Source organism: Ceratotherium simum, chromosome 19 (assembly GCF_057802395.1).
Source record: "Ceratotherium simum simum isolate JZ-2026a chromosome 19, ASM5780239v1, whole genome shotgun sequence".
NCBI lineage: Eukaryota > Metazoa > Chordata > Mammalia > Perissodactyla > Rhinocerotidae > Ceratotherium > Ceratotherium simum.
The window spans coordinates 48,125,153-48,140,633 of record NC_141918.1 but is presented as its reverse complement, the minus strand read 5'-3'; the positions used below and the strand labels follow the sequence as shown (position 1 = coordinate 48,140,633).

Here is a 15,481-nt window from a genome sequence, read left to right as displayed (position 1 = left end):
CTCTGCCTTTGATCCGTCTTGGTACCCTAATGGCTGGGATATTCAGAGTGTGCTCACTAGGTGCTTGGGGAATGGAGGATGATTCCTTTGAGCAGAGAATCACCAGAGGTCACTTTCTCTGATATCTTTTGTTCTTCCCCCAGGAGGAGTAGTTTTCTCTCTCCTCTGAACTCTCTCCTGTCTCTCTAACTTCTGCTTTATCACAAATCACTGTGCTATGGTTATTTCCTAACACATCCATTTCTTCTGCCACATTGTGACTCTTTTGAGGACAGGGATTAAAAATTAGATATTTCTCTCTTTCTAGTGTCCATCAAGTATTAGGCCCTCCATACTTTTTTTTTTTTTAAGATTTTATTTAATTGCCCCCCAAAGCCCCAGTGGATAATTGTATGTCACAGCTGCACATCCTTCCAATTGCTGCATGTGGGACGCGGCCTCAGCATGGCGGGAGAAGCAGTGCGTCGGTGCGCGCCCGGGATCCGAACCCGGGCCGCCAGCAGCGGAGCGCGAGCACTCAACCGCCAAGCCACGGGGCTGGCCCTCCATACATTTTTTGATGAATAAATGAGTGGCCAATTGTTTAAACTTTTGAAAATTAGTATTTTATACAGGCTTATATATATATATATATATATATTTTTTTTTTTTAGCTGGGTATCTGAAAAAGAAAACCCATGAATCCAGTCATGAATTGATTTTCTATGCCAAGAAAAAGATACTGAAGCAAGAAGGCTGGTTCTTAGAAACACCTCTTCCAATAGTAACTATAGGTCTAAGACCAAGACTAGCTCAGTTTCTTTAACTATGGTAGATCAGCTTAGATGAGTGGTTCTCAGACTTTAGCCTGAGTCAGAATCACCTGGAGGGCTGTGGATCCGGGCCCCACCCACAGAAACTCTGTGGCTGAGGCCCAAGTATTTGCATTTCTCACAAGTCCCTTGATGATGCCAATGCTGCTGGTGGCAGGACCTCATGTTGAGAACCATTGGCCTAGTGTCTCTAAGGTATTTTGCAGTCTTCAACATCTAGATGATTTGTTGATACCTTAATGCCAATATGTAGAAGCAGTGCCAAGTTTAAGTAGGTTAAATATCTCCCTACGTCTCTGCAAAAGGCCTTTGATTTTCATAAACTACTTCTGGATTCCTTTGAGTGACTCTTTCAGATCACCTAACTCACTTTATGTTGGTTTCTATTCTTTGCGCTCTTCGTTAAAGAAGTGTCATTACCCTAGGTGATTACAGTGTCTATCACCTTCCCTCATCTGTAACTACACCCTGCCAATAAAACTACGGCTTTCCCTCCTCTTCCATTCCCCGTTCTCAGTGAAGATAGGTTTCTCTCTCCCCATCTATCTTTAAAGCCCAATTTTATTCCACTCCTTTTGTCTTCTGTGGGTAACAAAAATGGTTCATGAATCAGTCACGTTTTTTATATAGTGTCAGCCTTTTGTAATGTACAAAGACTTCTATGGATTTCTTTCTCATCAGTATTATAATTTCAGAAATTCTCTCCCTCAAATAACCCATTTTTATTGATTGCCAGACTCCCAGAGGGGTTATGGGTATTCTTCAAAAATAATGTTGACTTTATGATATGGAAAGGGATGTCATTTTGCTTTTTTTTGACTGAGATTTCAGACTTCAGTACTAGCTAACTTCAGATCTCTGAATATGCTAGATAACAATTTTTGTCTTAAAATTTTTAGGAAGAAAGATTCTTAAATTAAGACTGTGTCCTTTTCTGATTTATGACACATAATCATTTTATTAAATATATTAACAAATATTTGAGTTGATATTCTGCAAGGAATTAAATGAAATGTATACTTTTAGTTAATTGATCTTAAATGCATTTTTTTGTTTTTTAGGAAAAAAAGTCAAGGCAGGTATGTGTGTGCATATTTATGTGTACACACCCGTTTTTCAGCAGTGCTAGGATATCTTCTAAAGTTCCCCATTATTTTCTTCTGTGGAAGCTGTGAAATGTATCATCCAGTACTTTCCCTGGTAAATAATTTTGTGTGTTCAGTAGGCTTTTTACTAGCTAAAAGCACTGACATCTTAAATTATATAATAATAGCTAGTTATATATTTGTGTTATTTAAAATAATAATTTTTTATTTAAAATAATAATAATAAATTAATTTTTAAATTAATAATAATTACCAATTTAAAAATAATAATTTAAAATTGCAGTACTTTTGAAATTACCTATTTTTTTATTTTTATTTTTTTGCTGAAGAAGATTCACCCTGAGCTAATGTCTGCTGCCAATCTTCCTCTTTGTACGTGAGCTGCTGCCACAGCATGGCCACTGACAGACAAGTGGTGTAGGTCCGAGTGTGAGAACTGAACCCCAGGCTGCCAAAGCAGACTGCGCCGAACTTAACCACTAGGCCATTGGGGCTGGCCCTGAAATTACTTAGTTCTTAAACCAATATGATGAAAGTAAAGAGTTCTCTTTTTACACATGGTCTTAACAAAACATTTACTTAATTTGTTTGCATTTGTGATGTGAGAGCTCAAGTTTAGCATCTGCTTGAACTTTGCCTCCATGTAGACTGATCTGGTTATACTACCTGTTGAGTAGAATTTAATCACTGGATTCACTTCAAGCTTGCTTTTCTCTATAATATAAGTGCACGCTATCAACAGATTTCATAAGTTAATAGATATTTAGTGTGATGGTACATATAGGTTGCATCATTAATTTTAATTTTTTAATTGAGCTCCATGATTATAAATTAAAGCTCTCCAGAGTCGCTTCAGTTTGGCAAGGAACAGACTTAGTATGTTAGTTTAAAGCGTTTTTTCAGATACAGTTGTGCAAGTGAAGTGATCTACTTCTGCTGTGTGGAAGATTGGACTGTTGGTGCTAAAATTTAAAAGGTTCTGCCTGTGGATTGTAGGAAGACAAATGGCACATCTCTAGAAGCGAGGAAAAATAGTGCTGTAATTCAGTGTCATGTTGATAGAAATAGCAACCTTAACCAGTCATCTTTTATTTTTGGCTTAGACAACTAACTATAAAATATAACCCAGATGGTGGAGCTATGATAGTAAAGATACAGAAATGACATTTTGCTGATGAATTTTCTGCTACCCTTTGCTTCTCCACTTCAGTTTTACACCAAATCTTTTATGGTGTAAGTTGCTTGCCTATGTGTCTACGGACAGACCCACAGGATGAAAAATGTGTTTCATGGCATTTTTAGATCTTGGATTATTTCAGTTAACTTTTGTTTCATTTCCTCTTCTAATTGCCTTTTTGATTTTTCTCTCTTTTGCTGAATTCATACTCTAACATAAATTAGGCTGTGCCATGAGTGCTGGGTCTTATTTCAATTTATTTCTGAAGACGTTACAGGCATTTAGAATACAGCATTATGATCTGTCAGTCTGTCTGCCTGTTTCAGAATTCTGGGTGCCTCTTGAGAGACCAGGGAGTTGGGCACATTATATCTTGGTGTCTAGTCTCAGCCATCTTCACCACACTGGGTTTTGAATTGAAATGAAAAAGGAGTCATATAAGGGTGTAGGATTGTTCAAAACGTGTTACGTTTGAGATTAGGAATGGGGAAGGTCGTGAGCCTGTGTGGTGCTGAGTTTGTTGCAGTACTGAAGAACTGTGAGGTGCTTCCTCGTGGTCTCCAGGATCACTGCCACCTGGAGCTGCCCTCTTGCCTCCTTACTTCTCACCGGCTGGACTCTTAAGGCACTGCCTGTGATGAATAAGTCCCTGGAGAAGGACAGGAAAGGGAGGAAGGGATTAATGTTTATGGAGAACCTCCTAAATTGTGTATAGTCTCTTTCCTCCTCACAATGACCCCCTGAGGTCAGCACAGGGATTTAAGTTGAGGTCTATGACTCGGAGGCGAGGCCGTGCCTGATGCCAGTGTGCACTTGTCTGTGCTCTGTGTGCGTGCATGTATCTCCCTTATCATAAAGGGCTTATGTCAAACCCTTTTTGAGAAAGCTGTGTATATCTTTTTTCCCCCCAAAGGCATCTTAATGATATAGAGAACATGCAGAGAACTCAAAAACTCCTGTTGAGTTTATTTTGTGAATATTATTTATTTTGGTTCAAGTTTTAAGTTTGTCTGTTTTCAGAGATGAAAGGTTTGTCTGAGTTTCTTTTAGCCACATTATGGAGTCATGTGTTTATGATACGTATTAACCTACATCAGTATCTATTCAAATTAAGAAGACTATTGACAATTTTTTGCAAGTACAAGATTTCCGAAATGAAAGTTAATTTAAATAACTAAAGGACTATAATTATGAACTTACACATTCTAGCATAAGCTCTAAAAATGATTATTGTTAGTTCCTTTATTTAGATCTTCCAGATACTTTTGGTGATTACATTAGGGATAGCCAACTCCCTGGGCTAACTTGAAGCATAGAAATGGACTATACTTGCATATGCATTTCAGCATGGAGCCTTCTGAAAATCGTCTTCTTTGGGCTTTTCTTTTATACAGTCTACTTTTGTGTGAAATCTCTTAGGTTTTATTTTCTCCTTTTGATCTGTGGTCCTGCACTTTTAGTGTCTCCTGTACACTGGCATGTGCTTTGACTGATGTTCTGTTGATTGTCAGGCAAACACAGTATTACCCTGAAAAGAGTCACAGTTGAATGGATGCTGTTGTTTTTCATGCAAGTGCGGTCTTGTTATACTGAATATTGTCATCCACGTTAGATAATGGAGCAATCCCTTTCCTCACTTAGGCAATTGATAATGCTAAACATCAGGATATTTTGTAGCATTGACATTTTATTTAAGAATTCTTGGCTACACTATACATAGAATTTGTATTCTAAAATCAACTTAAGTCACCGTTATGTTATTATAATTGTGTGTAGATACATAGATAGGACTGTACCTGTGTGTGTGTATGTGAAAGAAAGAGAATATCTAACCCCATACAGCAGCTTCTGCTGAGTGGCAGACCCTATAACTATACAAAAAGCCTGTGTGTATTCAGGTAACAGAGAGTAGATTTTAGAATCTCTGGAACCTTAATTATTCTCTGCAGAGTATCAAGTCCTAATATGAAGTCTTGACAGGACTCATCCTTCTAAGAAACTGGTCGTATTTAATCTCAGGACATCTTAAGGAAAATAAATGATTTTGAATTCTTATGCACCTATAAGTCATGGAGGTGCTAAGGATAGCTAATATCTGAACTATGAAAGGGTTTTAGATGAAAAATCGATTTGGTCTTGATTATATGTCTTAACTGCCTTCTCGGTTTAGTTGGCATATAATTAGAATCCCCTAATTACTCTCTCAAACAGCTTGAAAGCCAAAGAATGTACCAGTATTCCCTTGCTTACATATTTTATCTACGTACCTTTTGCAATGGCAGGTGTTTATCTCCCTCAGGAACTACACAAACAGGTAAGCAACCAATAGGCAAGGGCTGTTGAGTTCATGGGTCTCAGAGAGCCTCAAGGCCTTTACTGAAGGCATTTTCACACGTTAGACTCTTAGACTCTTAGAAATCAACGATTCCATGAGTCAATAGGCAGGGCCCCTGGCCTGCAGGGGTCTGACAGGGAGAAGCTCCTTTTCTCTCACACTTCCAGTGAATCCTTAGTTGAGACAGCAGAATTCCAGATTGACAGTGCCTGTGAGAGGAGCTATAGCGGGTGACAGCGACTGCCAGTTGTGCCTTGGACTTTTGGCTTCGCCTGCCAGTTATGTGTTTGTTAATCTTTAAGTATGAACAGAAATAGAATACTCACATTTGAAAAGCAACTAGATTCTGGATTTTGAAATTTCCACCTAGATATTTGACTTAATATTAATTCTTCTGAGGCCTATAAGCAATAATTTATTCCTTACAGCATTATTTAGCTATTCAAAGGAAGTAATTATGTTTCATGATTTGTAAATTAGCTTGGGAAAATCATCTGGAACTTTCTCAAGGAAGAGTCATTTCATTATGTCAGCAAAATTTTATAAGTTGGGTAAAAGTGAACCAAATGACTTATCCCATATTTCTCCTTGAGGCAAAACTATTAACTAAAATCCACTATATTAGTTGTTTTCTGTAACGTCCTGGAACTCGTTCTGGCCCCAACTTTCAACAGGAATCCTGTGGTTCACTGATGCTCTGGGGAATAAGTTACTGCCTTCAATGAGCTTATATTTTAGTAGGGGAGATAAAGCTTGAAAACTTACTTATACAATTAATTATATAATTGTAATCATACTCTATTTGTGGCTCTAGCCTAAGGATGCTTCTTCCCAAATAAGAGCAGATATTAATTCCCATGTAACTTAGGATCAGTTCAATGAATAGGAAACGCCCCTGCCCCTTTGAGTTTCTTTCCTTTCGACCATGCCATCATCCTCATTCTTGGCTTCCACTGGACCCCAAGTCATTTTCTTCTGTTCATCATAAACTTTAGTGCTGGTGTCAGAGTTGCTCTCTCCACTCCCAAGGCCCACCATCATCCTGATGACTTCAAGTTTTGTGGAGAGTCCCTTGATAGTTCCTTCACCTTCTCATCTCCAAAACCCACCTTCCTTATTTTGCCTCATCTCCCAAAATCATCTACTTTGTTTTAACCTGCTGCTCTTGTTAAACAGATCTTGTAATATCTTACAAGTGTTCTAACTTTACATGTAAACATCTCGCTTTCTGACCATAACATAAACTCATCTCCTTCTACTCTGTTCATTTTATTGAGATCATCCATCAGCCTCATGGGGAGCATCCTCACGGAGCATCTGTCTTTTGCCAATTCATCAACTTGCTTATCATATCAAAATTTGGTTTCATCATCATCTTTATTGTTACATTTCCCATAAACTCTTTGCTTGCTTTTTTTTCTGTCTATGTTTTATGGACTTAAAACCAAACTCTTTAAAAAAAAAATTACACTCCATGATAGATTGAGATCGCTAGAACTTCACAGTCATGGGCTTCAAATGCACCCACAATCCACAATACACTGAAATCCTACTACATTTCTCTGTTCAATTCCCTTTCTCATTCTCCTCTCCATTCCATTCTCTCCAAACTCCGACCACTCCTCCTTTTCACTAGCTCATCCCTTATAGCTGAGAAAATTGAGGCCATGTAATAGAAACTCCCTTATCTACCAATCCTACAAATTTACTCATATCTTCATTCATCCTTTCCTTCTTTCCTCATGTTATAAAAAAAGTAGAGCCCCTCCTATGACCTATAATTTGGATTCTGTGCTATCCTATCTCACACTAACAGTTATCATTTCTTTCTCATGTACACTCAAACATTACTTATAAAATTGAATCATCCTTGTCAACCTCTAAACATTTAAGTGTTTCCCATCTTAAAAATAATAATAAAAAATTGAACACTTCTCTTGATCCCATATCTTCTTCTAGCCTTGGTTAAGTTTCTTCACTGATTCAGGCAAACTTCCTGTAGGAGTTTTTACAGTCGTTTCCACTTCTCTGCACTCTTCATCATTGTGCAGTAGGGTTTCCACTTCTGTTACTTTATACAGATAGCTCTTCCTTTGGTTACTCTTAACCACAGTGGCACGTATAAGGGGTATTTTTTCCAGCTTTATTGAGATATAATTGTTTTTGTGTAAGTTTAAGATGTACAGTGTGTTGATTTGACACGCGTAGATATTGCAAAATGGTTACCATCATAGGGTTGGCTAACACCTCCATCAGGTCACACAATTACCATTTTTTTTTTGTGGTGAGAACACTTAAGATCTACTCTCTTAGCAACTTTCAAGTATATAATACAGAGTCATTAAATATAATCACCATGCCGTACATTAGATCCCCAGAACTTATTCATCTTATAACTGGAAATTTGTATTCTTTGGTCTAACATCACTTATATGTGGAATCTAAGAAAGCCCAACTCATAGAAACAGAGACTAGAATGGTGGTTACTGGAGTCTGTGGACTGGGGGAAATGGGGAGATGTTGGTCGAAGACAACAAACTTCCAGTTATAAGATGTATAAGGGAGTATTTTTAATTTCCATTTTACTTAGTGTTTGACCTCAGCATTTGGTCCTGACATCTCTTTCACTTCAGATATTCTTTTATTTGCCTTTGTGACACCATGTACTTCCATTTCCCTTTTATATCTCTACACACTTTTCCCCCCCAATCCCCTCTGTCCTTTTGCAGGTTTATCTTCATTTATCCTATAGATAAATAGAAAGTATGTAGAAAGTATGACAAAAAGACAGAAGGCCTAGGATCGATCTTTGAGAATCCAATGTTTAGAGTTTACTTGAGAAAGAGAAGTCAATTGTATTTAATGATATTGACATACTTTGTTCATATATTGTATGTTGTGTGTGTATGTGTGTGTGTGTGTGTGTATGTGTGTGTGTGTACATAATTTGTTGTTGTCCAGCTTCCCTCTGTTGAATGTCTGCCATGTGCCAGGCACTGTGAGTAAGCTTTGAGGACACAAAGTTGAGTCAACCTCAGCTCCTGATTTTGAGGCTTCTCATTGTAATGAGAGATGTAGACATATGTGCTTTATTAGCACTGATATGGATGGACCTACAGCCTTAGTTATCTTTGTATGTATTACAGGTGACTATTTTATTCATTATCAAAATTTGGACATGAACATTTAGAAATAGGTTTTGATTCTGGTACATTTATTCTTTGAAGACAAATGTGTAATTTATTTTGAACTTTACGTTAGCAACATTCACTGTTTAAGAATTCAGTCACGGGGCCTGGCCTGGTGGCGTAGTGGTTAAGTTCATGCACTCCGTTTTGGTGGTGGCCCGGGGTTCTCAGGTTCGGTTCCCGGGAGTGGACTGACGCACTGCTTGTCAAGCCATGCTCTGGCAGCCTTCCATAGAAAGTACAGGAAGACGGGCATGGATGTTAGCCCAGGGCCAGTCTTCCTCAGCAAAAAGAGGAGGATTGGCAGCAGATGTTAGCTCAGGGCTAATCTTCCTCACACACACAAAAAAATTCAATTCACAAAACCACAAATTTAAGGAGGTTTATGGGAATAAAATGCCAGTTTACTATATATTTTTTCCATTTGGGGCAGGGGTTAAGTTTTTGATGAAAGAGAGAAGGGAATGGGAAGAAATTTCTTTTTAGTACATGGATGTAGTCTTCCCATGATGGCACTGGTGCCCCTTAACACAGAACACCCACTGTGTGCCAGGAGCTGTGCTAAATAATTCATGCACATTATCTCATTTAATCCTCCCTGAAGCCCAGAGGTGGATACTAATAATTTCTTTTTATAGAAAAAGAAGCTGAGCTGTGGATTTTACATAAGTTAAAAGTTACATAGGTAACTTTACTCGTTTTTTCCATAAGTTAAAGTTATACCTACAGAATGTGAACTAAATGTATATCTGTGAACTAAATGTGTATCTGACTTTCTGAACTAAATGTATATCTTGAACTAAATGTATATCTGACTTTTAACACTATGATATAGTGAAAGAAAATTAAGTGCAAAATTTTTCTCATATTCATAAAGTATTGCATGGTATTTCATATATCATTTAATCTTTCCACATATACCGTTCAATCTTCACAACAAACCTGTGATATAAGCAAGGCCAATATTGTTCAGATGAGGCTGCAAAGACACAGTTAAATAAATTGTTTGGGTTACACATGATAGCAGACCAGCAACTAGGTCCCGGGCTTCCTGACTTCAAGTTAGCTTTCCGTTAGATAAGGTACTTCCTCGGCATTAATTCAGTTTTCCAAAAGATAAAGTTGTGCTTGTTCTTTAGGGTTTGCCTTTCTTTCCTCCCTCTACTTTAATTTGACTTTATTTCACTTATTTAGTTAATAATCCAAGAATGTTGCTAGAGTAGCAGAAATTTGATTAGAATCATCACCTTCAGTATTTCAGGTAATGGAGTGAAGTGAAAACAGCATGAAAATCAGAGCCCGTTCATTCCGTTCCCAGGCTGGCCTCCTGGCTGGGTTAAAGTTGGCATCTGGTGTGGCTTCCATTGCTCTCTTCTTCTGGGAAGCCCTGGTTGACTACTTGACACCAAGCATTAGAGCTGACCCGAGCATTAGCCCAAGCAAGCTTTGTGTAATTAAGCTATTGAGATTTGTTTCCCCTGACTGGACAGAAGAGCCTTACAAGGTGAGGGCTCTGTTGAAGTGATAACACTGATTAGATCTTAGCTGTAAAGGAATCTGATCTTAGAAATTTCCTCTAGTTCTTGTTAATGAGGCAAAGACAACACTTAGCAGGGAAAATGAGATCACTAAAAAAGAGAAGCCTTTTTTTTCCTTAATAAAGAACCAATTCTTTTTGCTCCTTTTAAATCAAGGCCTAAATTTATTATCCAGAATAAAGCTCAATTTAAATGAACAAATAAGAAACTTTTTCTCAAGGGTGTAGGAAACATGTTTAAACTTATCACCTATATGAAGCAAAGGAAATTAAACAATTTGAGAAAGAAAAGCTAAGAGAAGCCTAGAAATTAAAATAATTTAATTAATGCTGACTGCAGCAAAACTGAAATATCTAGCAATGATTAATTATACAGATGTGTGGTCTAGTCATACAAATGAAAAATTTTTATTTAAATGGTTTTCTCACTTTTTCTTTCTATACCTTTCCTTTCCTTGAATCACCATTCAAGCAAATAAAACTTATTTTCCTGGGATACACTTGTACAAATCTCACAATCTTACCTTTTGGTTTATGTAGGACCTCTTTTACATATGCTTCTATTTAATCCTTATAAAACTTTATAATGAAAGCTGCATTAGGTCCAAATTATGGAGTTAGGACTTGGCTCTAAAAGCTTATGTGATTTGCTCAAGAATTCGTAAACGGAAGAGTTGGGAATCAAATTCAAATTTTCTCACCCCCAGAAGAGTGGCCTACATCACAATTGCTTCAAGTTATATCTTATTTAAACAAATAAGAACAAATTAAACAAATAAGACATATCAAATCAGTCATTCTCTCTGTTTCTTGCTAAGCCTTTGCTTTAATAGTTAGAAAGTGGCATGACAATTGTTTTCATATCAAATACATTTATATGAAGTGCACATCACATGTGCACACACATATTTCTGTGTCCATAGATGAGCCATCCTTTCATCAGGAAGCATTTCTCTTCCCACAAAGATCCCATTCCCCCATTCTCTGACTTCTCAGCTTCAGCTTATTCCAGTGAAATCACTAGTTGTAAAGGGCAAACTTGAAGTAGAGAAGAAGTAACGCAGGAGAAGGTTTATGATGGGATAGGATGGGAGATGCAACATCCACCCAGCCTGCTGTGTCCCCTTGTCATTGGCTTTGGGGTGGCAGGAGGAGTATTGTATGAGAATGGGGAGGGTGTAATGCTCATGATACTGCTCTTTAGTCAATACAGTATCTAATTAGTATGCTATTTAAAGTGACATTAATTTTTTTTTTAATTTAAAATTTTATACTTTTAAAGGAAATTTACAGTCCATTTAAAGGAAATGCTCTCACTGTGCCTACTTCTTGAGAAGTCTGTGTAGAGAAGTTGGTGGAAGAATAGAACCTAGAGGCGGGTTGGCCTTCCTGCCTCCACTACTTGTTAGCTGTTAGACTTTGGTCCAGTTACTTAACTTTTCTTTAAATTGAGGATAAAAAGAATACCTACCTCATATGATTGCAGTGAGGATTAAGTGAATTTACGTGTGTATGTGTGAGTGTAGAGAGAGAGAGAGAAACAACAGATGGGAGTGTGAATGAATGTCCATGCTAGCTTAGGCCAGTCTCTTGTATATAGTAAATGCTCAATAAATGTTAATTACTATTATCAGCCCAGTCAATCAAGCTTTTGCCCCTCCACTATAGTAAAACTGTGTGTCAAAGGTAAACAGAGAACTCCTAATGGCTAGTTCCAACTGATACTTTTAATTTCAGTTTCTCTTGACCTCTCTCCTACATTTCATTTATTTGCCACAACCTACATCTTTTTTATCTGAACTTCCAAATTTCCAGTTTGTTGTTCTATTTCTGCACAACTGCAGCAAGCTACACTGTTTCCAGTTTCTTCCATCAGAGGCCCTAAGTCTGTGCTGAGCTAGAACCACAGGCTGATCCCAAAATTGGCAAATATTCCCATGGGAAAGGAAACATGGCTGGATCATCGGATCACCTTGGAAAGACTCTGTCCTAAAATTTGTGTTCATCTCCAAGCTATTTTTTTTTGTGTGAGGAAAATCGGCCCTGAGCTACCATCTGCCAATCCTCCTCTTTTTTTTTTTCTGGGGAAGACTGGTCCTGGGCTAACATCCATGACCATCTTCCTCCACTTTATATGGGACGCCGCCCTAGCATGGCTTGACAAGTGGTGCGTTGGTGCGCGCCCAGGATCCGAACCGGCGAACCACAGGCCGCCACAGCGGAGCGCGCACACTTAACCGCTTGTGCCACCAGGCTAGCCCCTCGAAGCTATTTTTTATGCAGATATCTGATGTTTTTTAATTACGTTTTTAAAATTATTGTTATTGTAATTTACCTGGCCTTTTCTAATCCTTTTGTTGGGAGTGTTGACCTGCCTGAAACCTCCTGATACTTCTCTTTCTTCTTTGACCATTATGTCTAATTGTGCTTCATTTGCTTTACAGAAGGAGACGGGCTGGCTGTCCTCCTGCCTTCCATTTCAGTGGTTCCTCTTACTTCATCTTCCCATGCCATGTTACTCACCCGTAGCCTTGACTTCCAAATCTATAGCTTTCTCACTTCCATGATGCTGATTTCCAAATCTATAGTTTTATTTTAGACCCATCCCATCTCTTCGAGATCTGTCTAGTTATCTCCTAAGCATTCACCACATATTTATCCTAGGCAGATCAACTTTGAACTGTCTGAAATGTACGTAGTTATCTTCCCGCTCAAATTCGTACCATTTTCTGTATCACTAGTCCTGGCTCAGGATCCTCATAGCGTCATCCTCCTAGTGGTCCCAGCCAGGAATCAGAATTGTCCTATATTTCACCGCAATTAGTGAGTCAATAAGTTCTATTTTGTCTATCTCCATAGCATTATTTTTTACTTCTTTTTTTTCTCATCTCTCTGTTCCCACTGCTACTAGCATATTACCTGACTCTCTCTTTATTTCCAGTCTTATCTTCTTTTAGGCCATCCTCCACCTTATAGCTAAATATATTTCTAATAGACTAATTTGATTATATTATATTCCTGCTTTAAACATCAGCTTCCATTAATTTCCTAAAATGTTTTGCAGAATACTCCAAAAATAATCTATGTATCTCCATGAATAAAGGAGCCCAAATATTGAAATGTGGCATACTAAATCTGTTTTCTCTTGAAAAGAACCAGCACACATTGTGTATTAAAAGAAAAGCTTATAGGGGCCGGCCCAGTGGCATAGTTGTTAAGTTCACCCGCTCGACTTCGGCGGCCCAGGGTTCCCAGGTTCAGATCCTGGGAGCAGACCTACGCACAGTTTATCAGACCATGCTGTGGCGGCATCCCATATAAAGTAGAGGAAGATGGGCACAGATGTTACCCCAGGGCCAATCTTCCTCAGCAAAAAGAGGAGGATTGGCAACAGATTTTAGCTCAGGGCTAATCTTCCTCACCAAAAAAAAAAAAGAAAGAAAAGCTATATGAAATTCTGCCATTGATAGCAACAACAAAACTCTAACATGAGCTTATATTTGAACATGGAAACTTTTTTGTTGTTGTTTAACATTTATTAATGTGGAACTATTGATGGGACGTACTCCTGACTTCACTCCCATGATACTCAAGGTCTTCCATGCCCACCTCTGTAAGCCCATCTCTCCCTTTTTGAGCCTTTGTAGCCATACAGACTACATTCACTTAGTTCCCTAAACCCACAGCTCTATTCTATCCCATTGAATATTGTTCCTTTTGCATGGAATACCACCAATCTATCTGGTGACCTCTGTCTTTAAAAATTCAGCTGTTTAAAAGTTCAGATTATTTCTTTATTCATTTGATATCTTCAGTGGTTAGCATACTGCTTCGCACATTGAAGGTGCTCAATGTATGTTAAATAAATAACAAAAATTGAGAAAATCAGTAAGAGAAAATTTAGGGATATGAGATTTGCTGTCTCTGCTTGTTCCTTCTGCCTATAGAGTGCCCATTCAGGACATGTAACAACAAGTAATAGTAGTTGTTTAAAAAATTTAGTGAGAGATGCTTAACCTCAGTAATTTAATTGCTCTTAAAAGAAAAATTCTTTAGTTTACCTGTACAGAGTTTTAGGAAATTACTCTACATTATAAGATAAATTTTTAATTCTTATAGGACAAAAATCAAATTTAATTTTCTTAAATGTGTTATAGCTCTTCTTCTTCCATTGTGAAAATTCCTTAAAAATGATTGTTGTAAATGTTTTCTGTTTCTTCCTGACAGGTAATATTTGAAGCGGAAGTCTCAGGAGGGAGAAGTGGATATATTGCCATTGATGACATCCAAGTGCTGAGTTATCCTTGTGGTAGGTCGTGATTAAGAATTGTATTTTTCTATGTTCTTTCAACACTTGTCTTATATTGGCAGTGACTGTTGACTGTTTATTACTTGGTCATTGCTATCTCTTTGTTGTTGTTACTCCTAGCCTTCTGTTCAATTTTAAAAGAATACTGAAATATTTTTAGTTTTTGAATTGTGTATTTTTCAGACTTGTAACTAATAGTACACACATTAAAGGATTCATTTAAATTATTTATTTACTGAGAACAAAATACGATTGTAAATGAAATTCTGGGTAGGACTTGTTCCATCTTTTTGGCTTTATTAAATTGTCTGAGAAAGCAAAGAATAACAAATCAGAGTTCTGCTGAAAGGAAAATAAAAAGAAGCCTCACTAACCTATGTGATTTGCTAAGTTGAAAGTTGGAGTGAAATGAAGAGAATGAGAAGTTTACCTTATTCCAAATTTAGGACTAATTTGTTAATCCATATTAGACAACAAAACAGTAGAAAGCCAACAAAACAAGAAACTTGGTTTACATAGTTTTGTTATGTCCTTAGATGCACATTGGTTGGACTTCAGATGGCATGACTAAGTTTGTGTTTACATCACATTCCCTGAAAAACAATTATTGCATGCATTCAGTAGAGCGAGGTGTAAAACAGCTGGTGTAAATTCAAACTTTACCTGTATCTCCCAACAGCAGCATTTTATAGGGCCTATGAATTCTGGATTATCTGTTCAGTAATTCTCCTGGTAGAAATTCTCCAACACATTGTAAGCCGCCTGCATGGGAGCACCATGCAGGGGGCTAAGGCGTGTGCTCCTGCTGAGTGGTTGTCAAACTCTAGCCTGCAACAGAATCACCTAACAGGCTATGGTGAATCACAGATTGCTTGGTCCCTCCCCTGGTTCTGGTTCAATACTTCTAGGGTGGGGCCTGAGAATTTGCATTTCTCATACATTCCTAGGTGATGCTGATGCTGCTGGTGTGGAGTTCACAATTTGACAACCACTGTTCTAGCGAATGTTCTAGTTTGA

The 15,481-nt window shown here is 37.8% G+C and overlaps 1 protein-coding gene across 3 annotated transcripts in view; it reads left to right on the top strand.

Annotated features, from left to right (window-relative positions):
* Positions 1 to 15,481, top strand: part of PTPRK (protein tyrosine phosphatase receptor type K) — a 537,776-nt gene that overhangs the window by 256,918 nt on the left and 265,377 nt on the right. For all 3 annotated transcript variants that reach the window (XM_087444076.1, XM_014781214.2, XM_004422308.3), the window contains exon 4: positions 14,383 to 14,464. In XM_087444076.1, the coding sequence (XP_087300202.1) occupies positions 14,383 to 14,464 (82 nt within the window). The remainder of the gene's footprint in view (positions 1 to 14,382; positions 14,465 to 15,481) is intronic.